General features: G+C 54.8%; 1 protein-coding gene across 5 annotated transcripts in view; it reads left to right on the forward strand.

Annotated features, from left to right (window-relative positions):
* CNPY1 (canopy FGF signaling regulator 1) overlaps positions 1-12,942 on the forward strand; it is a 136,698-nt gene that overhangs the window by 51,867 nt on the left and 71,889 nt on the right. For 3 of the 5 annotated variants that reach the window (XM_089336875.1, XM_070077232.2, XM_089336876.1), the window contains 2 exons: positions 3,041-3,160; positions 7,822-7,985. In XM_089336875.1, the coding sequence (XP_089193001.1) occupies positions 7,874-7,985 (112 nt within the window). In that variant the 5' untranslated portion in view covers positions 3,041-3,160; positions 7,822-7,873. Of the gene's footprint in view, positions 1-3,040; positions 3,161-7,818; positions 7,986-12,942 lie in introns of all 5 variants that reach the window. The other 2 variants (XM_070077231.2, XM_089336877.1) reach the window with 1 other exon arrangement.

Here is a 12,942-nt window from a genome sequence, read left to right on the forward strand (position 1 = left end):
TTTATGATGCATTCGAACATTATTTCGCTAATGTGAGCTCCATTAAAAGCAGCCGTACAGAGCCTCGGGCAATGGGGCGCATATGGTTCTGAACTCCTGCTACAACTGAGATTAGAATTGAGGTCGGATCCAGTCACTGCCCTGCTGCTGGGGAAGTTCAATGATAGCTAGGGATGCTTAGTGGGTAATTTGCCTTGTCAGAGTCTCAGCTCCCAAGGTCGCGAATACTGCCGCGTTGGAGCCTGCAGAACATGGCAAGTCAAATCACGTTGCGTGACAAATTATGAGACCAGCTAACATTCCATCAGAAGAAAAGACCTTTTATGCCAACTGTTGTTTTCCATGGCTTTAAGGACAATTAATGAAATATTAAAACTCGAGGTGCTCTGGGAGTTTATTTAGCGAATATCCCCCTCATTCTGTTGTTGAGAGTCCCAAAGACTTTGAGACTTGTTCAAGCAAATCAGTTATTGTTGCATCAGAAACATGCTGCAATGGGTGTCTGCCGTATCCCCGGCTGGCACTGCCCGGTGCTGAAGGAAGAGGGAGCAGCCCCAGGAACCCTATCTCTGATGTCCGTGGTGAGAGGCCAGGCCCAGGCTCATGGCTGAGGGCAGGAAAATACTCCAGGAAGGCTTCCTGGAGCAGGTGGGGCATAGCTCAAGTCTCTAAGGATGGGGAGCAGTTGGGACAGGTGGATCAGCTCTCAGACTGAGGTGAAGGCTTGTGCATAGACCCCCGGAGGAGGTGACACAGAGACAGGCAGCTGGGGGTTCATCCGGAACTTGGGTTTCGTTCTCAAGGTGACGTGGGCACCGTGAGTGCAGTTTGGGTCTTTGGATCTTTTCCTCATGGTTAGGTTGACTTGTAGAAAGATGAGTGTGGAGGCCGGCGCTGCGGCTCAATAGGCTAATCCTCCGCCTGCGGCTCCAGCACACCGGGTTCTAGTTGTGGTTGGGGAGCCGGGTTCTGTCCCGGTTGCCCCTCTTCCAGGCCAGCTCTCTGCTGTGGCCCGGGAGGGCAGTGGAGGATGGCCCAAGTGCTTGGGCCCTGCACCCGCATGGGAGACCAGGAGAAGCACCTGGCTCCTGGCTTCGGATCCTGGCTTCAGTACACCGGCCACGGCGCACCGGCCTCAGTGGCCATTGGAGGGTGAACCAACGGCAAAGGAAGACCTTTCTCTCTGTCTCTCTGTCTCTTACTGTCCACTCTGCCTGTCAATAAATTAAAAAAAAAAAAGATGAGTGTGGAGTAGGTTGCAGAGGCTGGAGTCGGGGAGGAGCTAAGAAGATGAACCCATGGAAGTGTAGAGGGGTCAGAGCACAGGGTGCAGCGGAGATGGACTGCACGAGAATGAGGGAGTCGGGTAGCTCCTAGTTCTCCATGCTAGACATCTCATTTTCCCCTCCTGGTCCCCCTGCGCCCTTCCCCACCCTTCTCTGGGTCCTGGGACGATCAAATGGCTACATCTCTGGGTTGTGGTGTCCTCCTGGTTCAGGCTGGGCTTGGCCGGTGGGTAACAGCAGCAACCACAGATCTGCAGGGTGTGGGAACATGGGGCCAAATGAGTTCTTTCTCCTGGCCTACTCCTGGCTACCTGTGTCTCCCCACCAAAGGCCCCTTTCCCTGTAGCTATCCTGCGCAGGTTCCAGCTGCCTGTGGGGCTCAGGGCTGGTAATAGCTCCCAGCCTTCCCTGCCCTCAAGCTATGCCACTGTTCCTTCTTCTTTTGCTTAAACCATCTCCAGACCTTCATAAATAACCCCTTTAGTCAGCTCACTTTGAATTACCCAATTTGCACCCACTATTTGTTTTCTTTTTTTTTTTAAGATATTTATTTATTTGAAAAGCAGAGTGACAGGAGAGAGGGAGAGACAAAAAAAAAAAAAAAAGAGAGAGAGAGAGAGGGAGAAACAGAGATGGGGGAAGGAGAGAGAAAGAAAGATCTTCTATTTGCCTGGTTTACTTCCCAAATGGCCACTGGGAAGCCTGGAACTCCATCCAGGTCTCCCACATGGGTGCAGGGGCCCAAGCACTTGGGCCATCATCTGCTACTTTCCCAGGCGCATTAGCAGGGAGCTGGATCAGAGCTGGGATATGAACCAGAAGTCCATATGGTATGCCGGCATCCTTAACAGCAGGTTAACCCACTTTGCTATTTGTTTCCAGCCAGGAGTCTGGCTAATCCTGTCTCTGCCCGGGGTGCCCGAGATGAGATGATGAGCTTCTCTCCGCCCTGCCTCCCAAGCCCTCCTTCCCTGCTTGTCCCTTTCTGCAATGTCTGAGCACGCACCTGCTCCTGCCCTCCCCCACTCACTGTCCAAGCAAGGCCTGCCCACAGTCCCGGGCTCCCGCCTCCTTCTGCTCCTCCTCCCATCTCTTGGGACTAAGGCCACCCTGCAAAGTCTGGACCGGCTCCCCGACTACTTGGGACTTCTCCCCTAGAACACAGCTCTCCAGGCAGATACATTAAAGAGAGGAAAGAGAGCAGCCTCATCTTCCTTGCTCATTATCATTCTTTCCAGGTGCCTCTTCCAGAAACCTCTTTCCTGGCCTGTCTCTTCCTTACTCTAAACGGGCAAAGCTCACTTGTTCCGGGGCTCTGCCACGTAGGTGTGCTGAGGTTTAGAACGCTTGTGCAGGGGGCTTGCTGCAGAGGAGGCATCCTGCACCCTGCGTGGCTGGCCCAGGCGCTCACGCTGCACGGGGAGCCACTCGCGTGGGCGTGGGGTGCCGGGCACAGAGCTGAGGGCCAGTGCGGCGTTTGCTAGCTCCATTTTCACAGACCCGTGTGGATCTGCCTAGACACCAAGGCCTTCAGCTTCCGACCATTTATTTAAAGCAAGTGCTTATTGCTGGTTGTGCTTGGGGGCAGAAGGGTCACATGACCCCCTACCCAGGAGGTTTCCAATCTAAGTAAAAGAGACAAAACAATTCAATGAAAGAAAAATACATAACCTGGTCAATGAGACGGTGCTGTAACCCTCAGAGGATGAGGTTATTGGCTTTTTCTCTTCTTATTCATTCTCTTTTGCCTGCAGGGTAATCTTTCAACACTATCCTGCCTCTGAAAACCCTTTAAATGTGAAAGGCTTTGTTAATGCAAGGGCACGGGATGCATTTAAAGTGGAATCTGGTGACAAAGACCGGCTGGCATTGAGGTAGGTTGGCCTTCCAGGCCTCAGGTGGTTTCCAGGGACAAACTTTGGGGGATACGGGGTGACTGTGAAACCAGCCCAGGCCCCCAGGGGCAAGCCCGGCAGAGCCCCCACCCTGGCTGCCTGTTGCCATGGGGAGGCTGTGACTGCTGTCTGGGGGAGCAGAGGCACCACGTTCTTTGCCTTGGAAACTGGGAGCCCTCCCCAGAAGTATCTCCAGGGCAGCACCAGCAGGTCACGCTCTGCAGGGGGCCACACAGCGAGACACATTCCACCTGCCTGGGTCATGGCGGCTGACCAGGGAGCCGTGAGTGGCGCTGTTCATCCTCGCACCCCCAGGACCCACAGAGAAGGGGCTCCATTGATATCTGTCGGGGTGGGGGGCAGAGCCAGCCGCGGGATAAACAGCCTGTCTGGGGAGGCTCAGGACGGCGCTTGCGTTCTAAAGGCTTAGTTAGGCAGTCTGCGCAGGAAAGAGAACGGCCCTTTCTAGCCCCTTCACAGAGCACACACAGGCTGGGACCAGGTGGTGCAGATCACAGAAGACAGCTCTGTGCCCCGGAAGGGGCCCATCCTTCTCCCAGCTCCCAGCTCCTGGGCGTCCGGCCACACTGGAGCCCAGGAGGTTTAGTCTGGACAGGAGGTGAAGCCCAGCCTGAGGCTCCCCCCAGACAAGCCTGGCTTGGGGCGCGCTTTCCTTAGGGGGACAGCCCAGGGGGCACGGGGTGACCACCCCGTGACCACATGGATGCCCTGGGAAGGGGACTGCAGCCGGCAACTGTGGGCCTGTGCCCGCATTTGGTAGAGGCAAGGCCCAGGCACATCTGGGTGTTGGTTTCTGTTTTATGAAGTGGTTTCTGATGTATGATCCTAAGTACCCCTCGCATGCCCCCCTCAGATAAAAGTATTTTTAGCCCATTTACAGGTGGGAAAGGGAGGCATGTGGATATATAGTGATTTATCCTGGCCACATGGCTTAAAAGTGGGTGTTTCTGCAAGCCTTCTGATGCCAAATGCTCCTTCCACCATTAAACCATGTGTGTGGCACAGCCGTGGTGGAGACTACAAAGGCGGTCCCAGCATGATTAGCCACCTTTGGAAGGTGTGGAGACCGTGACTTTACATCTGCCTAGCTGTAGATGAGAAATGCCCTTGTTTAACACATGTTTAGTAAGCTTTCCCTGTCAGACAAGGGCCTGCTCCAGACCCCAGGAGGTGGCTGGTCCTAGTGCCTCTTACCGAGCAGGTGCAGGAGCCCCAAGGTCAGCTGGCAGGGCTTCTTCCCAGGGGGGCCTGACGTCCGAGGATGAGAGACCAGACTGTGGGTCCTATGTAATCCCAGCACTCATCTTTTAGTCTCTTCCTTTCTGGACCCCTCAAAGGTTCACAGATCCCCAGCATCCATCCCCTCACCCCCACCAGATAATCTGCTTCAGTCCCCACCCGGACACAGATTGTCTCTCGCAGGTGGTACCCAAGCATCCTCTGGGGCAGGGTGCTAGGCCTGGCTACCTGTCTGAGATTTGGGAGAGGAGAAAACACATGGAGAGCAAAGCACCCATTTTTATCTCAGTCAATGATTCTGCTGCACCACCCTCAGCTCTCGCATGTTCTTTGGAAAGCCAGCACTTCATCTGGGCCAGTAAAAGCCAATCCAAGTCCCCAAGTGTCGTTGAGAACTGCGTGTTCACCAAGGTGGGCGGCCCCACGGCCAGCTTCTCTTCTCAGGCCTTGCAAGGACACTGGCCAGAAGCTCCTCCTTGTTTGCCTACCCAGCTCTGCCCTGCGTCCTTGGCCTTCACCCCTCGTCACACAGGAAGTCTCACTTCCCCTGCCACATGAATGAACACCATGGAGTCCAGTGACTGAATGCATTGTCACATCCGTCCAGTCACTGAGACGCTGTATAAAAATGCTCACTCTTGGGGCCCGTGTGTGGCGTAGCAGGAAAAGCCGCGTGCCATGTGGGTGCCAGCTTGAGTCCTGGCTACTCCACTTCCCATCCAGCTCCCTGCTAATGGCCTGGAAAGCAGCAGAAGATGACCCAAGTGCTTGAGCCGCTGCACCCATGTGGAAGACCCAGAAGAAGCTCCTGACTCCTGGCTTTGGCCTGGCCTAGCTGCAGCCATTGTGGCAATTTGGGGAATGAACCAGTGGCTGGAAGGTCTCTTTCTCTCTCTCTCTGTCTCTGAAACTGCCTTTCAAATAAATAGTAAATCTGTACAAAAAATAAAGAAAAAAATGTTTAAAAAAACTATGAAACAAGTGCAAAGCACTAGATCCTCTCTTCTCAATGGAGAATGTTCTGTGTGTGTCGGTGGGAAAAAGTCTTTTTTCTGAAGCTTGATCAGTAGCTCAAAAATCATGGCACATTGTAGTTGGCATTTGTTACAGTCAACCAGTGAGCCTGCGCTGGCATCATCACCACTCAGAGTCCACAGGTCACATTAGGGTTGGTCGTGGGGTTGTGCATTCGTGGCGCAGTACATTTTATGGGTTGGGACAAATGTATAACGGTATGTATCTACCATTAGAGTATCATGCAGAAGAATTTCACTGCACTGAAAGTCCTCTGTTCTTCAGACCTGCTGATTTTTTTAAATGATTTATTTAATTATTTGATAGGCAGAGCTGCAGAGAGAGAGAGCGAGAGGGAGAGAGAGAGATGTCTTCTATCTGCTGGGTCATTCCCCAAATGGGCCAGGAGCCAGGAGCTTCTTCCAGTCTTCCATGTGGGTGCAGGGACCCAAGCACTTGGGCCATCCTCCACTGCTTTCCCAGGCCATAGCAGAGAGCTGGATAGGAAGAGCGGCAGCCGGGACTCGAATTAGCGTTCATATGTGATGCCGGCACTTCATTTGGAGACTTAGCCTACTTCACCACAGCGCCAGCCCCTCAACCTGCTTATTTAGCAATAAATGATTATATGCGTTCTTCCTCTGTCTCTCTCTCTTTTTAAAGATTTATTTATTTATTTGAAAGTCAGAGTTACACAGAGAGAGGAGAGTCAGAGAGGGAGAGAGGCCCTCCATCAATGGTTCATTCCTCAATTGGCCTCAATAGCTGGAGCTGCACCAATCCAAAGCCAGGAGCCAGGAGCTTCCTCCGGGTCTCCCATGTGAGTGCAGGGCCCCAAGGACCTGGGCCATCTTCCACTGCCTTCCCAGGCCACAGCAGAGAGCTGTATCAGAAGTGGAGCAGCCAGTGTTGAACTGGCACTCAGCTGGTGGCTTAACCCCCTGAGCCACAGTGCTGGCCCCTTAAGCCTTGTTCTTACGCCAGTCTTCCCGGCAGCAGTGAAGAAGACATGGGGGCCTGAGGGGATACAGGGGGGTCTCAGATCAGGAGGCACTGTAGCTGTGTGGACAAGAGGGATGTGGCGTGGGTTGGTGCTGGTGGACAGCAGTAGATCCATTCCAGAAATATTTAGGAGACAACCAAGAGCATTGGGATGACTTAGAGGGGGTCCTTAGGCCGAGCTGGGTGCTAGGGATGACTCGCAGGTTTTAGGTTGTGTAACAGGTGGGTGGCAGGCCTTCAGACATAAAGAAAACTGGATGTTCCTGACAGATCCTGAAATCCCTGGTGACCCAGCCAAAGGGGTCAAGCCAGGTTCATGGGCTAGGGAAGACTCTGAGCCACCACTTGGTTTCTACTTTCTGGTTCCTTTGTTCTCTCTAGGGGCCCACTCTCCTCTCTGCGCGTTCCGCATAGCCCCTGGGCTTTCCTCCCACAACTGGGGTGGGGGGCCTGGCCTGGCCTACTGAGTGATCCCTCTAGGGTAAGGGGCTCTCCTCTTTCCAGTCAGCTGGGTCCAGGGCTGGGACTACTTGGGATTGCCGCTTCTGCATTGTAGACCAACTGCTTTCTCTAACAGGAGAGTGAAGTCATCACTTGTCTGTTTCTCCAATTAACAATTCACTTAGCTACCACTAACACACACTGAAAACAGCAACGGCTCAGTCCCGGTGGGAGTTAATTTTTATCTTATGTGAAAAGGCGAAAAGTCAACAGTTATAGGTGGGGTGGAAGTTCCACAAAGTGATTAGGGAAAACACTTCTTTTTCCGGGAGGGGGCGCTCATAAAGCTGCCTCAGGATCCAGAATGCTTACTGGCGTTCCAGCCATCAGAGCCACATTCCAGGGAGAAGACAAGTGGGAAAGGACTGTGGGCTAATGGCAGGGTACAGGGGAAAGCAGAGCGGGGCATGGGGTGGGGAATGAGGTAGCTCCCAAGTATCCTGCAGGAGCTTGGCAAGGAGGCCTGCTCCGGGCACGACCACCGCAGGAGCTTCTCAGAGGCCCCAGGAGATCCCCCGACCCCACATGCAGCAGCATGGAGGTCCCGAGGGGCCCAGGGAGCTGCGGACACCCCCATCTTTCCTGCTTTGTGAGGATTTACATTCAGAGCTTTATGGGCCCGGGTCTGTACCCACCCTGGTGGGGATTGGGCACAGGTGGGCCTGGAGGACAGAAAGCAAGGTGGCTTCCATGGAGGGAGGGGGAATGGCAAGGGTGAGGGTGGGGATAAGGCAATTGATGAACCTGGACGGGGCTCAGGTGCAGCACCTGCCGGGGGCGGGGCCTAGGCAGTGCAGGTCTCCTGAGCCTTGTGGCTGTCTCTGGGGCCTTTGCATGTCATTTGTTTGCTCCCCGCCCAGCAGCCATGAAGAGGCCAGGAGGAGGCGGGCTACAAGGTGATGCTGTGGCAAGGACATGGGACCCACACCACTGCCCACGGTCCTGCTGGTCCTGCTGGCTTTTCCTGCCCTGACCCTGTGGCCTGTGCCAGCCCAGGGCACCCAGGAGCCCAACGTGGTCTGCGGAGGTGAGTACACCAGGGGAAATGCTTCCCCTACCCTCCCCACATAGGGCAGGTGCTAGGCAACTCGCTTGCCCTCTCACTCCTGGCCTTGAGTACCCAGAGAAGCCCTTTGGGTTTCTGTTTCGGTGTCCGCCAGCCCAGGTCCAGGGACCAGAGCTTGTGGGCAGCCGCCTTGGAGTCTCTGCCCCCAGCTCACAACCTGCTTCTGCTGTGTCTTGGTTCCCAAAGCTGTGGGGCCGTTTCACCTCTCTGAGCCTTATCTGACAGGTGGTTGGGGTCACTGACCTGGGCTGTGGTTGCCAGGGACTGACACTCACCCTCATGGGGCTGCTAGTTACCTCTCACTAATGCTCTCAGGTTTTCGGGACGTAAATTTGCCCTCTGGACTGTGCGGATTCCTGGGTGGTTTTCAGTCGCTGTGAGCACAAAGGTGACTAGGTGTTCTCCCACTCGTACCGATGAGAACGGCCATAGTTGACAAGAGCTCTGAAAGAGCCAGGCCATCCGGGTGAGGAGGATAGGCTGCCCAGCAGCGGTGGGGGATGGGCCCAGGCAGAGAGGCTCGGAACGCCAGCCGACAAGCATCAGGATGCTTCTGGTCCAGCCCAGACTCTGCTGAGTCTCGGGTGCGTGCTCTGCTATCTGCCTCTGCACGTCTGTGGTTCCCGCCGAGCGGCCGTGGGGTCTGCAGGTTGGAGGGTGGACCCTTTGTGCTTTTCTAAGCTCTGCCAGAGCAGTTAGAAGCCAGTGGTGCTCTCTGACCAGTGCTGCTGTCCCAGCCTGGCTCTGGGGCCAGAGAAGCACAGTGGCAGGGCTGCAGGTGCGCTGCGTGGGCACAGGGGCTGGGGACAGGGCGTGGGAGGAGAGGAGATGGGGAGCCCATGACGGAGGCGGGACAAGAGTCCATGCAGTGGCATCTGGTAAAGGGGCGGGGGTGGAGGGGAGAGAACGGCAGGGAGGGGATGGGGGAGGTTTATGAGTCAGGGGCCTTCCCCAAGGCCGAGCCTTTCCATGGAGCCTCCCAGAGTCAGTCCCCACCTCCACACTTCATCAGCAGGCTCCCTGGCGTGGGGCGGTTGGAGAGCAATGAAAAGATGCTACCGACCCCAAATCCCCCCTCCTTGTCCGGATCCAGTGCCTGGTGCCTTTCCTTTAAAGTATCGTCATCTCCAGGAGCTCTTGCTCCAATGCTAATACGTAGGCCAGCCTGGGGGAGAGAGAAGAGAGGAGGAGACAAACTTGGTAGTGATCCTGGACAGGTCTGGGCTCTGAGGGACGGGAAGGGACATCCACGGGTAAGATGGCCACGAGAGGCCTAGAGCTGTGATTTGCAGCACTGTTTTGGGCATTGGTCCTCCTCTTACAGAGAGACTTCCCCCAGGGAGCAGCAGGTAAGGGTGGGCCACTGCACTGCAGCCCAGGTTCTCCAGAGGGCTGGGGAGGGGCACTGCAGGGAGGCCTGAGCCCTGGGGGCCTGGAGACCAGGCTAGAATCTCTGTTTCTGTTCATTTGTCTCGAAAGTATACGTAGTGATAGCATCCTAGAACTTGCGTGTCCGATTTTACATGGGCGTATAGTGGGGCACTTAGAAATGATGCCTTGCTGGTGAGTTTGGAATACACCTGGTGCAGAGCTGGGGCACGCTGAGGGTGCAGAAACCAGCGCTCTGAGACGTAGGATGGGAACATAGGAAGCTGCTGAGGCCCTGGGCTTAGAGGTGGCAGGTGGGGAGGCTGAGTTGAGCAGGCAAACCGAACCCCAAGGAAAGAAGGCGACGTGGTCCACTGAGGGCCCTCTGTGTGGTCACACGTGGTTCAGCCTCAATTATGAAACCCCTCTCTTTCATGGATTTCTTTTTTTTTCCTTCTGTGTCTCATTCTGCATTTTTTCTTTAAAAAAAAAAATCTTGCAGTGTTTGCTTTGATCTGAAGCAAAGCCGTTTAAGGGACCCTGGGAGCGCAAGCCTCCCTCAGTCTGGTTGAATCCCCGGCTCTCTGCACAAATGTCCTGAGCACTAGCAGTGCATGGGATGCACGTCGGGAGGCAACGTCACTGCTCCTCGTCCTGAGCTCTCCTGACTCTGCCTTGCAGGAAACCTTGCCCTCCCAGGAAGAACACGAGCACCCTGCTGCTGTCCTTCTGGGAGTCCTACGGACAATAAAGTGCATGAAGGCAGCTTTCCCAGGGATCATTGTCATTCGCATTGAGAGAAAGGCCCTCTGCAAAGCACGCAGGTCTGGGCCTGGTCCCCTTTCCTGGAATAGTGGGATTTGGTGATACAGAGCTAAGCTCCTTCCATGGAGTCAGCTGTTGGGCATGAGCACTGTGGGAAGAGGCTAACGTGGCTGATAAGGGCAGCCATGTCTAATGCTTGCACTCTTCTCTTTCTGGTGGAGTGCTCCGTGGGGATTGCCTCCCTCGGGCCTCTCACAGTCCTGAGAGGTAGAGGGATGCCAACCTGTTGGCACCTGCTGATGTGCCTCAGCGCCCACCTACTGCCTGATGCAGGCACCTGGGAACTTTCTCGGGCCCCCAGGAAGTTCCCGGCCTCTTTGGCTGAGTTCAGGGAAGGACTGAAGTGCCAGGGAATTAGTGTCCCTGAGAACAGCTCTCAACGAGGTGAGGGAGGACTATCTAAGCTGCCCTGCACCCCCGCAATGCTGAATACTGCGGCTTGCATCGGGGTCCCTCCTGTAAGAACGGGGAAGCCAGGCAGTGTGTATCTCGGGCTTTGCGGGCCGTGGACTGAACTCTGTCGCTGTACACAAAAGCAGCCACAGAAAACCTGCCAACAGTTGGGCATATCTGTGATCCAGTAAAACTTTGTTTATAAAATGGATGGCAGCTGAATTTGGCCCAGGAGCAGAAATTTGCCCAGCTCTGCTCTTCAGTCTCCCAGGCCCAGACAGGGTTGGTCTTCAGTTTCCCACACACATGGCATCCTCATTCATCCCTCCACGCTCCTACCCTGCCTCTAGGGAAATGCACTCTAGGACAGGTGGGGAGAATTAGCATCCTCACTTGACATTGACGAGGAACCTGAGTCAAAAGCTTTTTACCTGAGGTGGTGCAGGTGGCAAAGAGCGGTGCCAGGGTCCAGCCCGGGTTGTCTGGCTCCACGCTATGTTCCCAACAACTAGGCTGCATTGCATCTCTAAACGGTTCAGGCAACCAACAAGCATGTGTGCCTTTGAGCACCTCTAGGTGCCGTGGAGTTGTACATGATCAGGGGTAGAAGTCATAGAAGCACAAGGAACACTGACAACATCTGGACAAGTGTCGCATGGATGGGGGACATCAAAACGATTGAACTCAGAGGAGGGAAGACCTTGCCTGCCCACCCCATTACTTCCATGTTGCCAGATCCCGTGGTCACCTTTGACCCCTGCCAGGACCGGCACAGCAGACTCCTCCTGGCTTCTGCAGACGCCCCCCTGGTGTCTTGGCTGCAGACTCTGCTGGTTTTCTGGGGGTTTCCTTGGCTCTGCCTTTTCCAGCCTCCTCGGCTGGATTGTCCCTTCTGCCCACCTGTGCGTGATGGGGCCACGCCATGGGCGAGCCCCTTATGCTCCACAGCCTTGCTGCATGGTCTCTGCTCAGAAGCCCCTGTCATCAGAAGCCGCAGTGAGAATCATCCCTTTGTTTACAGACGGTCCCTGGGGTAATTGAAGCCTGGGGCTCTGCTGTGGCACTGGCTGATGCAATCTTAAGCAGTTCAGCCGTCTGGGACGCGAATGTGCGTTTTTCAACACTTGGTGCTCTAGTGCCTTGCCCCTGCATGTCAGGTCAGCCCACTTAAAACATCTGGCCTTGTCGAATGGGAGGGGGCTCCTGGCTCCCATTGCTTGGCCGAGACAGATACAAGGAAGACCTCACTCAGCTGCCGGTGATGGGCACAGCCCGTCTCTGGGGCAGCCGGAGGAAGCAGAACTCATGGCAGGCCTATGCTGAGAGGATCCTGGGAGGAAGGTGTGGTCTCTCTGAGGCTGTCCGTGCAGAACTCACCCATCCTTTTTCTATCACCGGCTAGGGTTGAACCCTGCCTGCAGTTGTAGAACAACAGAATCCTTCATTCCTGTTTGTCTCTTTCTTCCCTGCTGGGCCTGGGGAGGAGCAGAGGCAGCCCTAACAGCTGGGTGGTGCCTTGTCCATCCTCTATGAGCCTGTGTTTGTGAGCAAACCTGTCCTTGTCCAGAGGACAAGAGCCCCTGGACTGTCCCCAGGATGAGGAATGCTCTTCGCTCGTTAACCGGATTCTTCCACTGACTCAGCATAGGTGATCCTAGCCAGGCCATTGGCTTTGCTTACCTGCTGGAGACTCCAAATGTCCCTCTCCAGCCCTGACCTTGCCCTTGAGTTTAGACTCGAATGGACAACAACCACTGCACACTCCCCCAGTGTCTAATATTATTTCAGACACAGTCGTCCAAAAGGGACCTCTGGAATCTTCTCCCTTCCCCCTGCCCCACGGTGTTTCTGGGTCTCTTCAAATCCCTTTAATGGTCCCGCCCTGTGTGTGGTGGCAGAGCAAGGCGTGGACTTCACTTTTCCTCTATTTCACCCCCTCACTGAGTCCTGGTGGTACTATCTCCAAGAATATCTGTATCTGAAGCCCACCTGCTCGGTTCACCTGCACCCCGTCCACTTCGGGAAGCAGGGCCAGCTTGTGTCTGGACAGTGGTCTAGGCCCCAGGTGGCCTCCACTTCCCTTCTGAGCCCTCCAATCCATTCTCCACACAAAAGTCAAAGTGACTTTTAAAAAAAATCTAACCCCACTCATTCAGGTCCGTTTTAAAGGTTTTCAGTAGCTCACTATTGCTCTTAGAATACAGCCCAGTTCTTTACTGTGGTCTCCAACTCTCCACTCACCAGGATGTTTGCCATTTTCTTTAAGAGAGTTACAGAGAAGGAAAGGGAGAGGGAGAGGGAGAGAGAGAGAGAGATAAAACGATCTTCCACC

The sequence above is a fragment of the Oryctolagus cuniculus genome, chromosome 7, assembly GCF_051225735.1.
Source record: "Oryctolagus cuniculus isolate XC-2025 breed Fujian yellow rabbit chromosome 7, ASM5122573v1, whole genome shotgun sequence".
Taxonomy (NCBI): Eukaryota; Metazoa; Chordata; class Mammalia; order Lagomorpha; family Leporidae; genus Oryctolagus; species Oryctolagus cuniculus.